Below are 17,658 nucleotides of genomic sequence, written 5' to 3'. Positions count from 1 at the left end.
CAAATGACTCTTTTTATCTTCCAGTGTGACCTCCTGTCTGCAATTTTTCATGGCAGATAGTCAACTTGGCACTGGAAAGCAGATCTCTTGGGTGCTAATTCCAATTTCGCCACTAAATTACTCTATAGGCATGATCAACACACTTAACACAAGTCATGTTTATTTCTAGCTATAAAAGGTACCTCAGGAGGGATTTTTAAGCCTTAATAAAGTAAAATCAAGGGAAAGCTCTAGTGGGCAAGCCAGATCACAGCCTTTATTCTGCAATTTTGCCCTTAGTTACAAGGAGATATGAGAATGCACTGGCATATATGATCAGTTTATGAGGAGTTTGGCTCTCATGCTCTGCTATCTCCTCAGAAACAGCTGAACCTCCCAAACCTGACAACTGTGTATCCAAAGAAACAACAGCTATCCAGTAGTAAACTAAGTGGTCACTACAGCAATACAGCATGGAAGATTAAGTTGTGACTAGAAACCATGAAAGTGGGATGACTATCTTCCAAATTAGATGCATGAATACAGAAATACATGCAGATCCATGGGCAAAAGGATTTTGTTATTGTTATTGCCTTCATGAACGCAAATTCAAATCCCCCCATGCAGATGGACAGCTCAAGGACAAGGCTTTTCTCATGTACAGCGTAAGAGTTACATTTCCTTGGCCAAGAAACATTGGTGAGCAGCTTTCCAACATGGCCTGTCAGCCTCCTCTGATCCAAGAGCACTCAACACGGGATGGGTTTACGGTGGAGTAGGAATTCAAAGGGAAATCCTGATAAAACTCATCACGGTAGCTGAATTATGAATTGAAAATATGGGTAAAACTCTGATATACTAGGGTCACAGCAGCATTTTCAAAGCAGTGAAGAGGAATGTTTGTGTTATCTTCAGAAATCAAGGAACTCCCTCTGGAGCAAACCCACAGAGGGAAAGATGCATTTCCACTTTTTCTGTGTAATGATGTATAGAGTGAAAGTAGATGAAAATGAGAAAAATAAGCATACTTCTAGTCAAGTTCTACAATGACTTGTATCACCCTTTCTTGTACTGATTAGCTTGAGAGGAGAAGAACCAAGATCTGTTCTTGTGGTCCTCTGAGCTTGCAGAAGCACTTCAAAGAGTAGCAGAGCTCAGTAAAAAATTAATTGTCAGAACAAATTCCTTCACAAATGCTGATGTCTGGTGTTCCAGGAGAGCCAAGCCTTGCAGTTAGAGCCCATATCTTCTACCAGGCAGACTGACACAGTGACACAGTGACAGGAAAAAATTGTCAAGGCTTTTGGGAACATGACCCCTCTTTCATATCAGAAAGAAAAGCAGAAAACGTAGAGGCCTTGCAAGAAAACCAACTTGCATAAATGAAAATGAGGACCAAAAGACATGGATGAGCACAGGTTCTAACCATTCACAGATGAATATTTTGAAAAATATGGTTTAGGACATGAAAACCTATTTGATAGCACCTTCTAATGCATCTTTGAAAATCAATGTAGTAACAGAAACGGGTAGTTTGTCTGGGGCAGAACAGCCCAGTTGCTTCAAGCCTTTGTGTTGCATGTTACAAGCCTGTAAATCAATACCAACTAGCAGATCCAGCAATTAAAAAAGGTAAAATCCGGCAGGAGTCCTTCACACCCCTGCACTGAAGAATCAAACCAAATTGCACAGTGATACCAAGGGCAGCAGTCACTCTGTGTGTCTATCTGACATGGTTGCCTGACCCAAGTGCCAGCAAGGACAGCTCCTATCCCAGAAGTGTCTTACAGTACATCAAATACAGGCAGTATTGTTGACCTTAAAGACTGCAGGCTGCCATCTCTGCTGTGCTGCATCTCTCCTCTCCTGTGAGCTAGGTGCAGGCTAGCCCTTTTCTCTGGGCAAAATGCTGGCAAACAGGGGGCCTTATTGGCTGGGCTTATGTTCCACAGACAAGTGGCCCTTGTGCTGCATCAGATGCCCGGGTGGCATGCCCATGGCAGCGGGGGCTGTGGCATGTTAAAGCCTAAAGGCAGATTACAGAGCGCATCTGAGTGCAACAGATACACATGTGAGAAAAGCCCTCATGACCTGGGGAGTTGGGTAGTGGATAAGAGTTGCAGCTGGAAAAATCAGAACTGCATCCAGTGCTTATTGGGGGCAAAATGAGAAAAGGCTGGGTAAAGGCATTATTGACATAATCCAGGCCAGGATATTCTGCCACTATACGAGAGGCTCCCACAGGATGAGTTACAGTGTTGTTCACTTCAGCCATTCAAAAATAAGACAAAAGTAGCTGCTTATGAGAGTATTCCTACCTAGATATAGAAAACAAAGCAAGGAGAAACACTTGTGACATACACTCCAAGAGATTAGACTGGATGGTGAAGCAGAAATCAGGGGATCTGGAGTGCATCATGTGCTTGATGTTTATGCTGCATGTGTTGCATGGGTGCTATCACTTCGCTGTAGTGCCGTTTAACTAGAATTGGAAATAATAATGGGCATGGTTCTGCTGGCCTTACCTGTGTTGAGCAGGTTCTTGTTAAGCCTTGGTTTCATATAAATTGCCTAAAATAGGTGGGTTGAGGAGCAAGTATGTGTGGGCAGCAGAGATACTCTTAATATTTTTACTGTAAAACATAGGGAAGCATGTGAAGACAAGACATAACAATGTAATAGACTACTCTGTAGAAATAATAGCAGAACTAATAGTGAGAAACAGCAGCAAAGATAGTCATAAATACATTTTTCCAGTCATCAATTCATTACCAGTGCCTTCCTGTTGGAATGTGCAATATATATTTCATTACCTGAACCCTCCCAGTACTGGCATGGACTACTCTTCAAAGGCCACAGATGGAGACTGACCTGATCCTGATGCTGCAATTTGGCTTGCTCCAGCTGCAGCCTGTGCTGCTCCTGCAGGCTCTCCCTCTTAGCGCTGTACTCCTCCTGCAGCCGCTGCTCCAGCGCCTGCATCTCCTCCTGCTGCTGCCTGCGGAGCTGCTTCCCCTCCTCCTCGAAGCGCCTCTCCAGCTCCTCCTTCTCGCTCAGTAGTTTCTTCCATCTTTCTGTGTTGAGGGCTGTGGGGACAAGACCATGCAGTCAGACTCTGGACCCAACAGTGGAATTGGACCTGTTTGTACATCACTGAGCACGGTGGTTCTCACTGACTCTGGGACTTCCATGAATCTCAGCCAGCAACAAGTTCTTGCTGCTGATTCTCCCTGTCCTGCTCTCTCACACACACATATACACATGCATTTGTTTCAATATAGGCACTGTCAGAGTATGGAAAAGCCCATGCAAAACTGGAATTGAAAAATAACAACAACAATAACTATAACATTAATAATAAATAAAACGCGGAATTCTGTGGACCTGCAGGGTGACTGATTGTCTCCTCCTGGTCAGCACAGTCTTGGATCCACAAACTGAGGCTTTGGGGATTTTACTTGGCCTTAGATATAAGAAACAGCATGTGAGACAATCACTTGACACAAAGCCTTTCAACTGGGATATAAGATTTTTCTTATTTTCTTCTCTCAAGACACAGCCTTGTCTAAGTTCCCACTTCCAGTGAAGGCAGAAGCTGCCTGGGCTCTTGAGGAGCACCCTGTGCACATGTTATGCAAGGATTATGATTGATGACTTGACCAGGAGAGGGATTGCATCTCACACTTCCCATTTTCCAGCTGTTAGAAGGTGGTCACCGCATAAACCTGTCTTTCGCACCACCTCCAGCAAGGACTACTCAAATCCATTAATACACACTTACTTAAAATACTTTTATACTCAAACCACTCTCTTGTGTGCTTAATGGAATCAGAGAGCACAAGTGAAAGGTTGATACTGAAGGAAATCCGAAAATGTGAAATTTTTACTCCAGTGAACTAACCCAGTGATTATGTCCCAGAATTCTCAACCATGTCTACAATTGTTTTCCAACAGTTCCATCAAGTCAAGGATAATCAGTCCATTTCCTCATCTGGTTCCTCACCTACATTGTTCCCAGGATGCAAGGAAAGCCATGTCACAAACACCCTGTTCTCAGCCTTTTGCTTTGCTAAAGAACAGTTGCAACAAATCCAGATGCTGAAGATGTGATGTAAGTTGGACAAGATCAGCCAGACAACATTTAGAGAGCAAATTTGTAAAGATCCAACAGGTAAGAAGTGATTAAAATCATCATGACCACAACATTCAGAATACTAGAGAAGGAGAGATGGGCTTCTAGAGCTTCTTTCTTATTTAGACTCACAGCTGATTTAGAAAGATCATCAGCTTTTGAACAAACTGTCTGCATAGTTATCCTTCCTTTGCCTTTCAAAATGCGCGTGCCATGCACAGACCTGTGTGGCATTGTAAACGGGAGGATGGGAAGCAGCTGTCTCCCTGCTGCATGCTTCAAAACCATATTTATCCTATGACCATATATTTGCTCAGTATCTGGCACACTGCATGTTTTTCTGGCTCTTTCTACGATGGTGTCAGACTGTGCTCATTTTTTCCAGGATAGCAACAATTTGTCCAAATTACCACTGCTGCCCCCACAGTTCATGTTGAGTGCACCCATGCAAGGTAGTTTGGGCACCCGAACTAACCATTTCCTTTCCCACATAGCTATTTTTCACCCTGTTTAGAGCTCTGCTTCCACACTTACTGGGCATCAATATCCAGATTTGCTCAGTTTGTCCAGAACAGGATCCTGTTCTGATCCTGATGTTTTCTGGAGTACTGTGAGGAACTCTGTGTCCCTTTGAAGCTCTCTGCTCCTTACAGAAAGAGAGTGAACCAGTGAGCTTAGCACCTGAGTGGCAGCACATAGAAAGCTTTCCCACCTGCCTCATACTGAAAATGGAATGGCACAATTTGTGTTTTATATGGTCATTAGTTGGAATGTCATTTGCTTTTTTATTTTCTTTGGCATGTAAAGTGATCCCAGAGTAGGAGGGGTTATGCTTGCAGCTATGCCTTCAGTAGAATTCAAACTTCCTCAAGCTTTAAATTGGAGCTGTAATGAATTCCATCTCTCTCCATCCTCTCTGATGAGATTACCCAGCACATAGGAAGGACTGGGCAATGAAATAACATGCTCTAACCAAAAGAAAGTCCATCTGAAATACTTCCTGTAACCTGAAACACAAAACTATTCACAAATCAAACTCTGATGCAGCTGAAAAATGGAGGGAAGAGGAAAGTAGGGAAGTGTGCTTGCATGGCATGTTCCCCACACACCCAACAATGCCATTGGAGACAGAAAATGGGGCCATTGCACAGGAAATTTGCCTTATAGTGAATATAAAATGCCTCTAATGCAAAGGAATGAACCCTACTGTAAGTCTCAGACTAAGACAAATGAGGCCAACGACCAAAGGGGTGAGGAAAAACTGAACCTCTTCTTAGTGAGGACATGGACCTTTGGGCCTGGCTCTACTGGAACAGGCATAGCAGAAAACAAAACCCATGCAGCCCAAGGCTCTGCAGCTCTCCTACCCTCCTAGGGAGCAGGAATCAGCATGGGAGGGCCCTCCCTGCTGGAGCTGGCATTGAATCTGCTGTGGCATCAGTGTGTGGTTCTGGTGAAACAGCTGCGTCGGCACCGGCAAGGACCCCAAAACAGATGCCTGAACAGAAAACTGGCTAATGTTACTGTAAAACAGTGAATTTCAGGCATCAGGATAGGGATACTGCTAAAGTGAGCCACTCTTGTAGAAAAAGAAAAAATCACTAAGAAAAGTTATATGAATCTGTTAATGACAGGGAACAAGACAAGGAGAGCAAAACTACAATTGGCTGCTATCATGAAGAGTTACACCCTGGCTGTCTTTTTCCTTCTCTCTGGGTATTTCCCTTGCTGCTTACAGGCTGGAAATGACTCTGAAATAACGTGGCATTTCCTGGGATGGCAGTGTGCTGGGTTAAACGAGACTGGCTACGGTTGCCTCTCTATTCCCTGAGCACCAAGCGGCTTTTACAGTGTGCAACGGATGAGCAAAACCCATTTCTGAATGGGCTGGGACAGTGAGGGAAACATAGATGTTACCACTGGACTGACACCCTGCCACACACACAGACTCTGAGCCACAACCCAGCTTCCCATTCAGGAGGGTAAATCTTGATGGAACCAGGGGGCTGGTGTCTTGTGGCCCCACAGAGGGACTGTTTGCCCCCCTGAGAAAGGGGCTCTTTGCCACTTAGACTCTTCTCTTCTTCTTGACCCCAGATTCACAGAGAAAATCCCAGCCACCACACTCAGGTTATGGGTCCTCTGACTGGGAGGCATATCCAGGAGGAAATGACACACAGGCTTTGGTTTCCAAATTCTTGTGAATACAGATAGTACAATTTTTAAACTTGACATCAGATCGTCTTGTCTTCATCTAGGTTTTTTATGCATCTTTATACCTCCTCTCAACTCACTTCACATGCCACTGGTCTGCAGAAAAGAAGCAGGTAATTCTGACATTTAATTTCCATTATCTTGAAAGGAAATAGCCCATCTTCAAAACATCTTTATTTCAAGAGACTCAGTGTTGCAGCTGAAAAGTGCTTATATTTATAATTTATAAAGATCAGTGTCTTGACTGTAGAATGACTGCTTCTCATGTTTTTCTAGCCTTGCTATTTCTAGCAAAATACATGAGCAAATCTTATTGCTTAAAATAACAAGTCCCTCAGTGTTTATAGAGGCCATATTCCTCCCCAGGACTGGGGAGGGAGAATCACTTTCCTATTTCACCCATGCTGGTTTCAGACGAGGTGTGATACACTTACAGCAGTGCTGGGGGTAAAAGTGGGCACTGTCTGAACCTAAATATTTTGCTTGGGTCCAGAAGGTGCAGGTCTCCCTAAGCTATTTTACACATGCTCTATCACTGCTATTGCTTCAATGATGTTTTTATTTGCCAAAAGAATTTTCCTTAAACTTAATTCTGACTTTTCTGAACAGTGTATTCTTTCTTGCAGCTTCATTGCTTTGTATAGCAGAATCCTGCAGTTTCTGTTGAAGTTAACAAAGGCCATGTGCTTTCAAAACTAAGCATGTTCAGCAACTAAATTGTAAGTCTGAATTACAGCTATTGCCTAAATAACTAAATGTTGGACACACTGCCTGTATCAACCCTGGCTAATCCAGCCTTGTTTCACTGATTCATTATGGCATTTGCATCAGTGAGTCTGACATGGTGAATTTACACATGAGAAATCAGGAATTTCTGACCAACACCCATGCTGTTTAACTGGACTGGTTATTTTTAAATTAATGAGTGACTACTTATCAAAGTGACTGGAACAAGTCAGAATACAACTTGGTTCTATAACATGCTCTGTAGATTTTCCCTAAATTTCTTCATAGAATCACCTATAATTCATCTGATAGTGAGAGCAAAATAACCCTCCTATAGCACAAGGGGGCTGCATGTCTCCAGTAGCACCCACAGCCCCAGCTTGAACTGCTTTAGAGATAGCAAAGAAATGCACTGACAAGAAATGCTCTCATGCACGTGGCATTTGCCTTTCACCTTTTCCACAGATTTAAAACACTGGTTGTTTCACAAAACTTAATTTTATAATTTCATACCAAAGGAAAACAGACTGTCCAGCAATTTTTGACTTTCACTAAAAAACATAGACATTGATCTTCCATATTTATGGATATATACTAGGATTTGTACCGCTGATTTATTTTTTTGCATTGTGCTGAAGTGCAATACCTGCACATGTTCATTTTTTTGTTCATCGCTACTGGGAGTCGTTCTACCTGGCTACATTGCATCTCATGTTGCACCTGTTATAGAGAGAAGATTACCTTCACTGAGCAGATGACCAGACACCTGTGTCACTCCTAAACAGCCTCTGCTCAGCATCTTGGTGTCTCCCAGAGTGGTGTCTTGCTCAGGAAGAGATGGCCTGTAATGGCTCCTCTCCATTACACATGCCTACAGGACCACTGAGGACAGGACTATTTCACACCACCTTTCCCCTTTCTGAGAAAGAAAGCCCATACATGTCTACAGCTTATCTCCCTTCTGAAGCAGTACAGCTCAGCCTGCTCTTCTGGAGTATCTGGGGTTCTTACCAAAATTGTCTCCACATTTGCCATCGTGACCCAGTTCTGGGCAGAGGAGGTGTCTATTGCTGCATGTGCAAGGGCAATAGCAAGGGCAGGCAGTGCCATGATCTGTTACTGAACATCCTACTCTGTGACCCCCAAATAGGCCGGCGCTTACTTATATCCTTGGCAATGTTCTCCAGCAAAGCCATCAGGGATTTGTATTCACTTCAGCTGTACAAACATGGTGTAAATGGAAACAGAACTCTTCATCTCCAGCACCGAACCTTTCTTTCCTTCCCATGTCACTGCCACTTGAAAAAACACTCATGAAAATGAGCAAACCCACCCTGCTAGATTGAAGCAGGGCTTTCAAATGAGAAATGGATATTGAACTAAGAGCTTCAGATATGCCCTGCCTAAAGAATGTACCAACCAACCAAAGGTGGCTACAATTCCTCTTTGAGAGCTGTGGAGATCAGAGGATGGAGGAAGGCAGACATCAGGGAATAACTGCAAATGCTATTCTGCCATTCCTGCAGTATATGTTTGCCATGGGGACAATAAAGCTCACCATGAAATGAAAATCAGCCAAATAATTTTGGAGGGGCATATCAGGGAATACAAGTTGATGGGTTTCAGAAAAGGGCTTTGCTCAGCTTTTCTGAAGTGGGTTGTCTTAGGCAAGGTGAAGACGAAGCACAGGAAGGATCTGCAGTTCTGCCCATCTCACAGGGGTTTGGCCTGAGCCTTCCTTTGCCAGCCAAATCACCCTCTGTCCACTTGGCACAATCTGTGTTTACTGTATGACCCAGCAACTGGGCTCCCACATGAAGGGGAAGCTAAGAAGTCCCCCCTGTTCATAACTCCAGTCATTTGTGGTTCCAACACCTTTTGGTACCCAGGGTGTCCCCTGCCCCAGTGGTCCTCCTCTCCATTTGCCCTGGGGTAGATGAACCCTACATCATACTCATTCTGGGGAGATTCAAAAGAACTCAGACTGTTGACTGAAGCCAGAGCAAAAGCCCACCTTCTCTCTCAGGAGTTGCAATATCTTTACACTCTCCCTGTCTCTCCTGTCTAGATCAGAAACCAAAAGGAAAAGTGATGGATGCAGGTACCCAGGGAATAAGCCCACCTTCTCTCTCAGGAGTTGCAATATCTTTACACTCTCCCTGTCTCTCCTGTCTAGATCAGAAACCAAAAGGAAAAGTGATGTATGCAGGTACCCAGGGAATACACAGATCAAATGGGATGCATTGCTCTTCCTGTCTCCACCAGGAAGAGACCTTAGAGATATTAATAAGCAAGTTTGGAGCTTGGTGTCCTTCAGTTTGTATCTGAACTGCAAACCATGCAAATGTTCATAATTAAGTGATGCATTCCTAGTCACCATTCACTGCAACAGTCTCAAGTTCCCACTTTTCATCATTATGCTTTGTCCTTGGCAGTGGTGATGTTTGAGAATGGAAGCTATGGATTTATGAAGAACAATTTCTCTAGTAAAGATGATGCACAACTAGTTCCAGCATGTGTGGTGACGGTCCCATCTCCACAGCAAAAAGGTAGAATCACAGTTCCCTGCAAAGCCACAAAACCCCTGGCCAGTAGGCTTCAGAAGACACTTCATCACATGCATGCAGGTTCTCCAGGATCAGGTCACAAATAATAATAATAACTGATTTTGTGTAAAGTGAGAAAATCACTTCATTGTTACTTTTCTTGTACTACTTACCAACTTCATCCCTGATCTTTGCAAGCTCGACTCCTAACTCCTTTATTTTCACAAGGGCATTTTCATTCTGTTTAAGGAAAAAGAGAGAGAAGTATGTATAGTCCCCAGTTTTATCCCAGATAAGCACTTTCACGTGTTCATTTAGTAAAGCAGATTAGATTGATTCCTCAGATTTGTTATAGGGGAGGGGTGTGGGATTATAATTAATTCATTCAGTTTTTAAATCAAGCTTAGGAACCACGACTCACTGGCTAGAAATACCCTGTATGTCTGTGAATACATGTACACACACTCACGTGCACATGACAGCACAAAATACTCTATTTACTCCTATGTGTCTAAAAAGACAATTTTTTTTAATATCATATTTTGGTCAACCTATGTACCATTTATGGCTGGACTGCATGTACAATATTGATTTATTAATTCTGTTAAAAGACTTTAATCTATTTATGTCTGCATTTAACCACCTCCAAACATAATAATATCTCACACAGTCCAATTTGCAGAGCAGATAGCTGTACTCACACCGTTCTAGACATGGTGAGCATACCCATACAGACACCACTAAAGTTCATGACTATTTCCACGTTTATTCCTGTGATTTCATTGCCTGTAAAGAACAAGAGCTCCTTTCCTTGACTAGTCTCAAAAGAAATCCAAATACTTAAGGAAGTAAAGTGCATGAATTGGCTAAAGGAAAATAAAAATATATTTACATTAGCAATGTTAAGATGTTATTAATAAAATGAAAGGACTTTGATAGAAGATATCTGATGAGTGCTGTACAAACTGACAAAGAAAATTCTTAGGAAAACTCCTTTGGAGTTTGATTTTCTACAATAAATCCCAGCATAATGGTTCAATCATATGGGCACTTTAAATTGAGATGTATCCTGAATCATATTAGGAAGAAGATAAAAGAAGGTATCCTGCTGGGAAGTTCACTATTAGGAAAACTAGATCAGACTACTATAAATATGTTCCAGGTTAGAAAAGGTCAAGAATCCTAAAAGGACACTACAGAAAAGTTATATTCAAAAGAAAGGGCAGTGCAGTAGTAAATTGAATTACAAGGAGTCCTAGAAACAATATCTTTCAGTAATAAGCAAGCAAGGCTAACAAAAATCTAGGACATAAAAAGGATTAGTTTGGTAGCAGGATACATAGCAGATAGGATAGCAAATTAGTTCTATATTACAAAAATGAAAGTGGAAAAAATATTTCAGATCTTAATCTTTCTGTTTATTTTTCCTGCACCTAATTTTTAACTCCATTAAGAGAACTAACACAGCTTTATTTCTGGTACTACCAGAATAATGGAATGTGGAATTTATGTTAATCCTTTACTACTGCCGTCTTGGGAGGACTTCCACCAGATCCAAGGGACACACTTTCCAGAAAGTTTGCTGTAAACAGAGTGAGAAACTGAGATGATTTGAGAGCCTTGAGAGTCTGAGGAGACCCAGATGATGTGGGCATCTTTCTTACTCAGTTATGGGAAGATACCAGGAGTGCAAGGCCTGGTTCCTCCAGTCAGCTCCATACCCTGCTGAGTAATGCACATGGGGCTGTGTGCCAGGACTGCAGAGTGTCCAGTCCCAACCAACTGCGTTAGGCTCAGAATAAAATGATGTGCTTTTTTTTTTTTTTTTTTTCTAATTAGTAAAAAAGTTATGAAAAAAAAAATTAAAAGGTCCAGATAAATACAGCCTGGTATGTTAAAAAGCCAGATCCCTTCACACATATTCCCAAATCAGCAGCCTTACAGAGATAAGGTTTCTCCTTTTGGAGAATACCACTGCATCTGCCCACACTGTCTGTTTAACTCACGGGAGTAATTTTAAGAAGTGTTCTTGACAGATTGCCAGGACTTGGTGCCCTTGAAGGTGTCTGCACAGGGATATACTGGGTACAGGACTTGCAGATGGGGAGCACCCACTCAAATTACCAGGCTCCCACTATTTGAAACAAAAGCCATTTAAGCAAGAAAGCTCTGCACAAACCATTGCCAGAACCTACAGATAAGCAGAATTCAGTGGGATTGTTACTATTCTATTTACATGAAGAAAATTAAAAGCAATTAAAATCCCCACATCCTAGGGAAAAAAAGGGGGTTTAGAATTTTGATCCCTCATTAGAAACATTACATTATGTTTTATCTTAGCTAAGGTTTGTCCTACCCTTGAGGACACTTGGTGGTGGGACCCTCGCTGGTGGGACCCTCTCCAAAAATGTAGAGAATTGCCATGGTGTCAGCTTAAAAATAACTCAAGGTCCAGCATGGACACCAATCTACCAGGGCAGTGGGCCTCAAGTCTGCCTCCCACCATCCTGGGGCCGTGGTTTCCAGAGCAGCCCCTGGGGTTGTCTCAAGCAGCTGATATTGACACAGCTCAGGTGCCTTTGCTGTCATTTGACTGCCTTGCCAATACTTTTTGCATTGTATTTTATATTGGTTAGTGTCCTGTTTGCTCTTTGGGACTTCATATTTATGTTTCCTGGCAGGTTATACATGCAAAGGTTGGCCTCAGTGCCAAGGCCTCAAGTAGTCCCTCTTTCTCAGAGCGTTCTTCTAGAGAGCAACAGTACATGAGTCCTTATCTTCCTCTCCTGCAAGAGAAGCAAGGTGCAGTTTTGGCTAATCATTGTATCGGCCTCCTGGGTTCCTGGATGCACAGTGAATTTACAAAAATCCCTGACATCTTCTGTTACAGCAACCTGCTTTGTTAGTCTGACATGATAGGCTTGAACTGCACGTGTTCCTGCAGCAGTCTAAACACGACAGTAATGCAAACCGAAAAAGCCCCTACTTGTTATCATTGACGTGGCTCTGCAGATAACCAGCACTTCACTGTCAGTGCAACCAGGGAACTGGGAATGCCAGTGCTAAGGAAACCAAACATTACAGTAGAGCAAAACTGGATCAGACTTTGGAATGTAAAGCTATCAGAGATAGCTGAGATTCATATATATCCAATGTCAAAACAACAAAGCAATTTGAAAATTCATAAGCACACAAGGAAAACTTTCCTGAAACAAATGTATAAGAAACCAAATTAACAGGACATCCCATTGGGTTTATCAGTCTTCATTACTATTTATCTCAACAAAACATTTGAAAGAGAAGACAAGGTAAGCAGCTGCCCTCCTAATAGTTTTGTGTCTGACAGGCTCAGCATACCAAAGGAGGTTTGTAGAGGTCCTGTACTAGGCCGCCAGTTGGAGTTGAGCTACTGAGAATTAGCAGCTAAGGGCCAAATCCAACTTAAGTTTAAAAAGGTTCAGTGACCATACTAGCGACACAGCTGTTTCAAGTAGGTGAAAAGGTCAGAGACACTGTAAGGAGATTGTGCAAATATCCAGCATTTTACTGCTGCAGTTAAATGGAAAGGGAGAAAAAAAAAATCCCTTTGACGTGATCTGGAATTCATTTTTTTCTGGCCAAATTGTGAAACCAAAACATTGGGTTTTGTATGAATTAAAATGTCACACTTATTTTTCATGTACTTTTAATGAATGATGGGTTTCAGTACTTCTTGGAAAAATGATGACAAAGGTCTTCCGTTGCTGCATCCCAAGAAATTACTCTGATGCTGAAGTAATTTTCATAAAATAAAATTACACTCATGACAGTGATGAAGAAAACCTTCTTCCTCATTCCAGAACTCTCCAATATAATGGTTGAGTCTTGCATCTGAAATGTGCCCCATCTCCTCAGACAGAAAGAAAAATAGAATAGGTAGAATGATATGTTTGCTCTGTGTTTAAACTACTGTCTGTTGAACAGAAGACGCAGTAGCAACTCTTTTTCATATGATCAGCTTTATAACACAGACTTCCCAATATTTCTCCTGTGAAAGGCTTGACGTCAGACTGCATTTCAGTAAGTGAAACAGACACTGAAAATGGCACTTGTGTATTCTCTGTTCAACTCAAAACACCCTGAGGATAGACTGAGGCATGACTTATATTGGTGCAATTTCCAAGCAGCTCCAGAAAACCTGGAATGTAGTCAGGCAGGTAGCCAGAGACATAGGAAGGAAATATGAATTAATCCAATTAAATAACACTGGCCAAAAGTTAACAGTGTATTAAGAAAATAAATCAGCAGAATTTAGATACAACTTCATGTGAGGACCTAGAAAAACAACTTGGCAAAAATATGAGTCAGAGGATGGGTAAGATGCTGGTGTTGTCCAAACAGATTAAGAAGTAGTGATGAAGGCTTGGGGGCAGAGGCTGGATATCTGAAGATGTCTCTGCTCTAGATGATCTTCAAAGGTCTCTTCCAACCCAAACTATACAATGATTAAGTGATTCTATGAAAGGCTCTGCTTCAATTGCACAGTTTCAGCTGACAGGCAAGATATCCTTGAGGATACATCATCAGGGAGACAGGTCAAGATTTTACTTTGGACCAGGAATAATTGTGGGGTGGGGAGATTTGCCTTAGAGTCTCCTCTGAGAACTACAAACTACCTGAAAAATACTAATTAATTAGAAATGCTAATTAATTAAACCTCCAGGTGCTTTTTAAAAATAGGTAAGTAATAGTAGATCCATTGTAGAAATGGAAATGGGTCAGATGAGGCAAGGAACATCAGAAAATTGCCCAGACCCACACAGGAAGTCAACCGCAGCTGGGAAGTAAACTTAGGAAGTTAACTTCCCAAATTTACATGTGTCTCTACCCTGCCAACTTTCATGTTTGCACATATTCTAAGGTCTAAATGTATGTACAATGTCTCCACAAACACTTCTCAGTTCTCCGCAATACCTCCTAAAAAATGCACTGCACAGAGATGCTCTGTGGCACTTGTTCCTCCAGAACAGCTTTTCTGTATCTGAAGCTTTCAAAATATTAAAAAAAAATGCTGACCTGCAAATGGTGCTTAGTCACTGTTGCTTTATTCAGACTTCCCTGTGGCAAGGTGTTATATAAAAAATTGGAAAGAGAATAATATACATTGAGAATTCTCTTGTACCAATAAATATTTCAGATGATACCTGTAGAAGCAATAACTGAATCCCACGGCAGCTGATGCTCAAAATTATCTATAGTTTTCCTTCAAAAAAGAAGTGCTTTAACACTGATGTTCAATCATGTTGTCAGGTAATCCTCTCTCATAACATTCTTTAGGTTTAGGTTAAAGTTCACAAGCACCTAGATATCCCCCAGTGACCACTATATTTGACAAGTTTTATATTAACCCACACATTTTTTCTTAACCTAGTTAGTAGCACTTCTCAAGCTATATTTGAACATATTATTAGTAAATGGGAGACACTACCAGTTTTTCATTTCATGTAGTAGATGAATATTTTAAAAAGCCAAACTCTAACAGAATATACTTCACAAATACCTGTTTCTGCCAAGATATTTTCTATCAAGCAAATTAATTGCATACATTCGTTCTCTCACTCTTCTGTATGTACTTAAAATCCAGGCAAATTCCCAGAAGAATAGTGGGAAAAGCTATGTGTTTGAAATGTCCCACAACTTCTCTTGCACATGTTATTTTCCTGCTGTCTGTAGCTACATAGTTACCTCTGCACTGGCATTTGTTACATGACCCATTTTGATGCCTAGGTATTTGTTTGATTTAGATTCACCCGGACATAAGAAAAAAAGGTAGTTTTGTCTTGTTTCATTTCTCCTACATTGGAGGATCAATATTCTGTCAGAGAGGAGGATTGTTGGAGAGGTAAAACCTTAGGACAGCTATAGGCTGAATAATATCTCTTCAAACTTTAAAACTCTGTGCAAGTTTCCTTCATAACTTGTACTCCGCATGGCTATTAAAAATGTATGAAAAGCAGAGCAAGATATCAAGCCGACTGTTGCTACAGAAGATGCCAAAGGTCCCTCCTTGCTTCATAAGCATCCAACCTTTACATTTACACTGCAGGATAAACTTATGTAAGGCACTGCAGTGCATGAGAAAGCGACAGTTAGACCTGTCCCTGGTGAAGGGGAGATCACCACGCTGTAAACAAGCCAAGCATCGGTCCCCTCTCCGCCACCCTGGATGCGCACACGCCACCGACGCCAGCGAGAAGCAGCCAGCACAGGCTCTATCGAGTCTACTTTTCTTCCCTTTCACGAAAGGATAAAAAGAGGCAAAAGTACCGTCTCGTCCTCGCACCGAACGGGGGGGAAACATGTGGAGCAGCATTTGCCCATCCTGGCAGGACCGCCACCCGCCGTACTGCCACCGGCCGGACTGCCGCCAGCCTGACACGGAGCCAGAGGATGAGCCCCGGGCGGTGACACTGGCAGGAAGGGATGTCGCGTCCCCGCACGCCGAGGCTGGCCAAGGGGACTTGTCGACCTGAAGCGTCCCGGGGCGCCGGGGGATGCCGGGGCCGGGGGCGAGGAGCTGGGAGCGGGGCAGGGACGGTGTCGCCGAGCCGGCGGCTGCTGCGGCCCGGCGGGTGCGGAGTGGTGGAGCCGGCGGCGCCTTCGCCCCCCGCGGATCGCTGCCCGCTCCCCGCCCCGCCGGAGCACCGCTGCTCGCCCGCTGGCTCGGACCTCTCCCGAAAGAGAGCGGTCGGTTGCTTCGGCTGGCAAAGGCTTGCCCAGAGCAGGGCACGTCCAGCAGCGCCATCGCAGGGACGTGCCGGGGTGGGGGACGGCAGGGACGGGGTTTGAAACTTCGCAGCGACATCCCCAAACGCGCTGAAATCCCACAGTGAGCCTGTGCTCTCAGCCGGGGCGGCTCTGGTTTCTCATCTTCCTGCCGCATTCACAGCCACTGATCATCGTAGTCCCCGTCTTCCGTGTCCGCTCGGATGGCGCCTTTAACGCGAACGTCCCCCGGCTCGCTGCTCGAGCGTCTCCCGGCTACTCTCCGCACCGCTCCCTAATCCACTGCTTGGCGTGAGCCGGGCAGCAGGGCTGCGGTGCCGGCGGACCGCGGCTCTGCCGCACTGGATCCCGTCCCGGCCGCCCTGCGGGCTCTGCGGCTGAGCACAGCTGCCCGCCGTGCTGCGCGGCCCCGCGGCGCGGGGGCTGCTGCCAGCGGGGCGGGACAGGGGACGGGGCCCCGCTTCCAGCGGTCCGCTCTCCCCGAGTGGGTCCACTGGTTCGTCCGCGGGCCGTGCGGGATGTTCCCCCGAGCGTTCCCCAGCCTCCCGAGCCGGTTTGATCTCCCCGTAAGGACTTTCCCTGAAGTCGTTTATTTAAATCTCGAGAAAGATCGACCTTTCTGGACCTCAGTGACTCCTTGGGATTGGAAAAACACAGACCTCTGCAACGTACCTAGAGACTTCTGTAATCCTCGAGGGCTGGGGTAATTTTTTGGCCATGTATATGTGTATATAAACCACATAATCTAACATAACCCTAACCTGCATATATACACATAGTGGTGCGTATGTCTGATCCGTATCCATGTGCCCAATGGGTACATATTTTCTTGTCCAGACACAGGGCATGGAGCTGCAGCAGCCTCACCTCTCCTGGGCTCTTGCCCCTGGCATGAAATATTTTCCTCTAAAAACTTACATTAAAGATAATACCGGAAAAAGGCAAAACAGTTCAATGACTTGCAGCCAAGGTGTTCATGCTGCAAATGCCTATTTAAACCAGAAACCCATTATTTTCCTGAAAGCCAAACCACTACCAAACATACAGAAAAACTGCATTATCCTTAAAGCTGAAACAGCTCTGTCTTCTGATGCTGAGATCTGTGCCTCTCTGAACAGGAGGGTTTTTTTTAATTGTATGTCCTACTGTAAGAGGTGATGCACAAAGTGATTTTGAAAATAGTAGGAAACAACAAGAATGTCCAGCAAAACTGTTAATAAATATAAATAATGGCCAGTCTTCGCGAGTGAAGATTTGGGAAAGGTCATTAACCCTTCGAGCCTGCGCAGTGGATTT

General features: G+C 43.6%; 1 protein-coding gene across 8 annotated transcripts in view; it reads right to left on the bottom strand.

Moving 5' to 3' along the window:
* Positions 1 to 17,658, bottom strand: part of MTUS2 (microtubule associated tumor suppressor candidate 2) — a 249,480-nt gene that overhangs the window by 16,033 nt on the left and 215,789 nt on the right. For all 8 annotated transcript variants that reach the window (XM_017818680.1, XM_017818679.1, XM_017818682.1 and 5 more), the window contains 2 exons: positions 9,771 to 9,837; positions 2,851 to 3,065 (listed from right to left, as the gene is read on the bottom strand). In XM_017818680.1, the coding sequence (XP_017674169.1) occupies positions 2,851 to 3,065; positions 9,771 to 9,837 (282 nt within the window). The remainder of the gene's footprint in view (positions 1 to 2,850; positions 3,066 to 9,770; positions 9,838 to 17,658) is intronic.

Source organism: Lepidothrix coronata, unplaced genomic scaffold (genome assembly GCF_001604755.1).
Source record: "Lepidothrix coronata isolate B3197 unplaced genomic scaffold, Lepidothrix_coronata-1.0 Scaffold69, whole genome shotgun sequence".
NCBI classification, from domain to species: Eukaryota; Metazoa; Chordata; class Aves; order Passeriformes; family Pipridae; genus Lepidothrix; species Lepidothrix coronata.
Note: the sequence above shows the minus strand (reverse complement) of the source record. Positions and strands in the feature narration are given on the sequence as shown.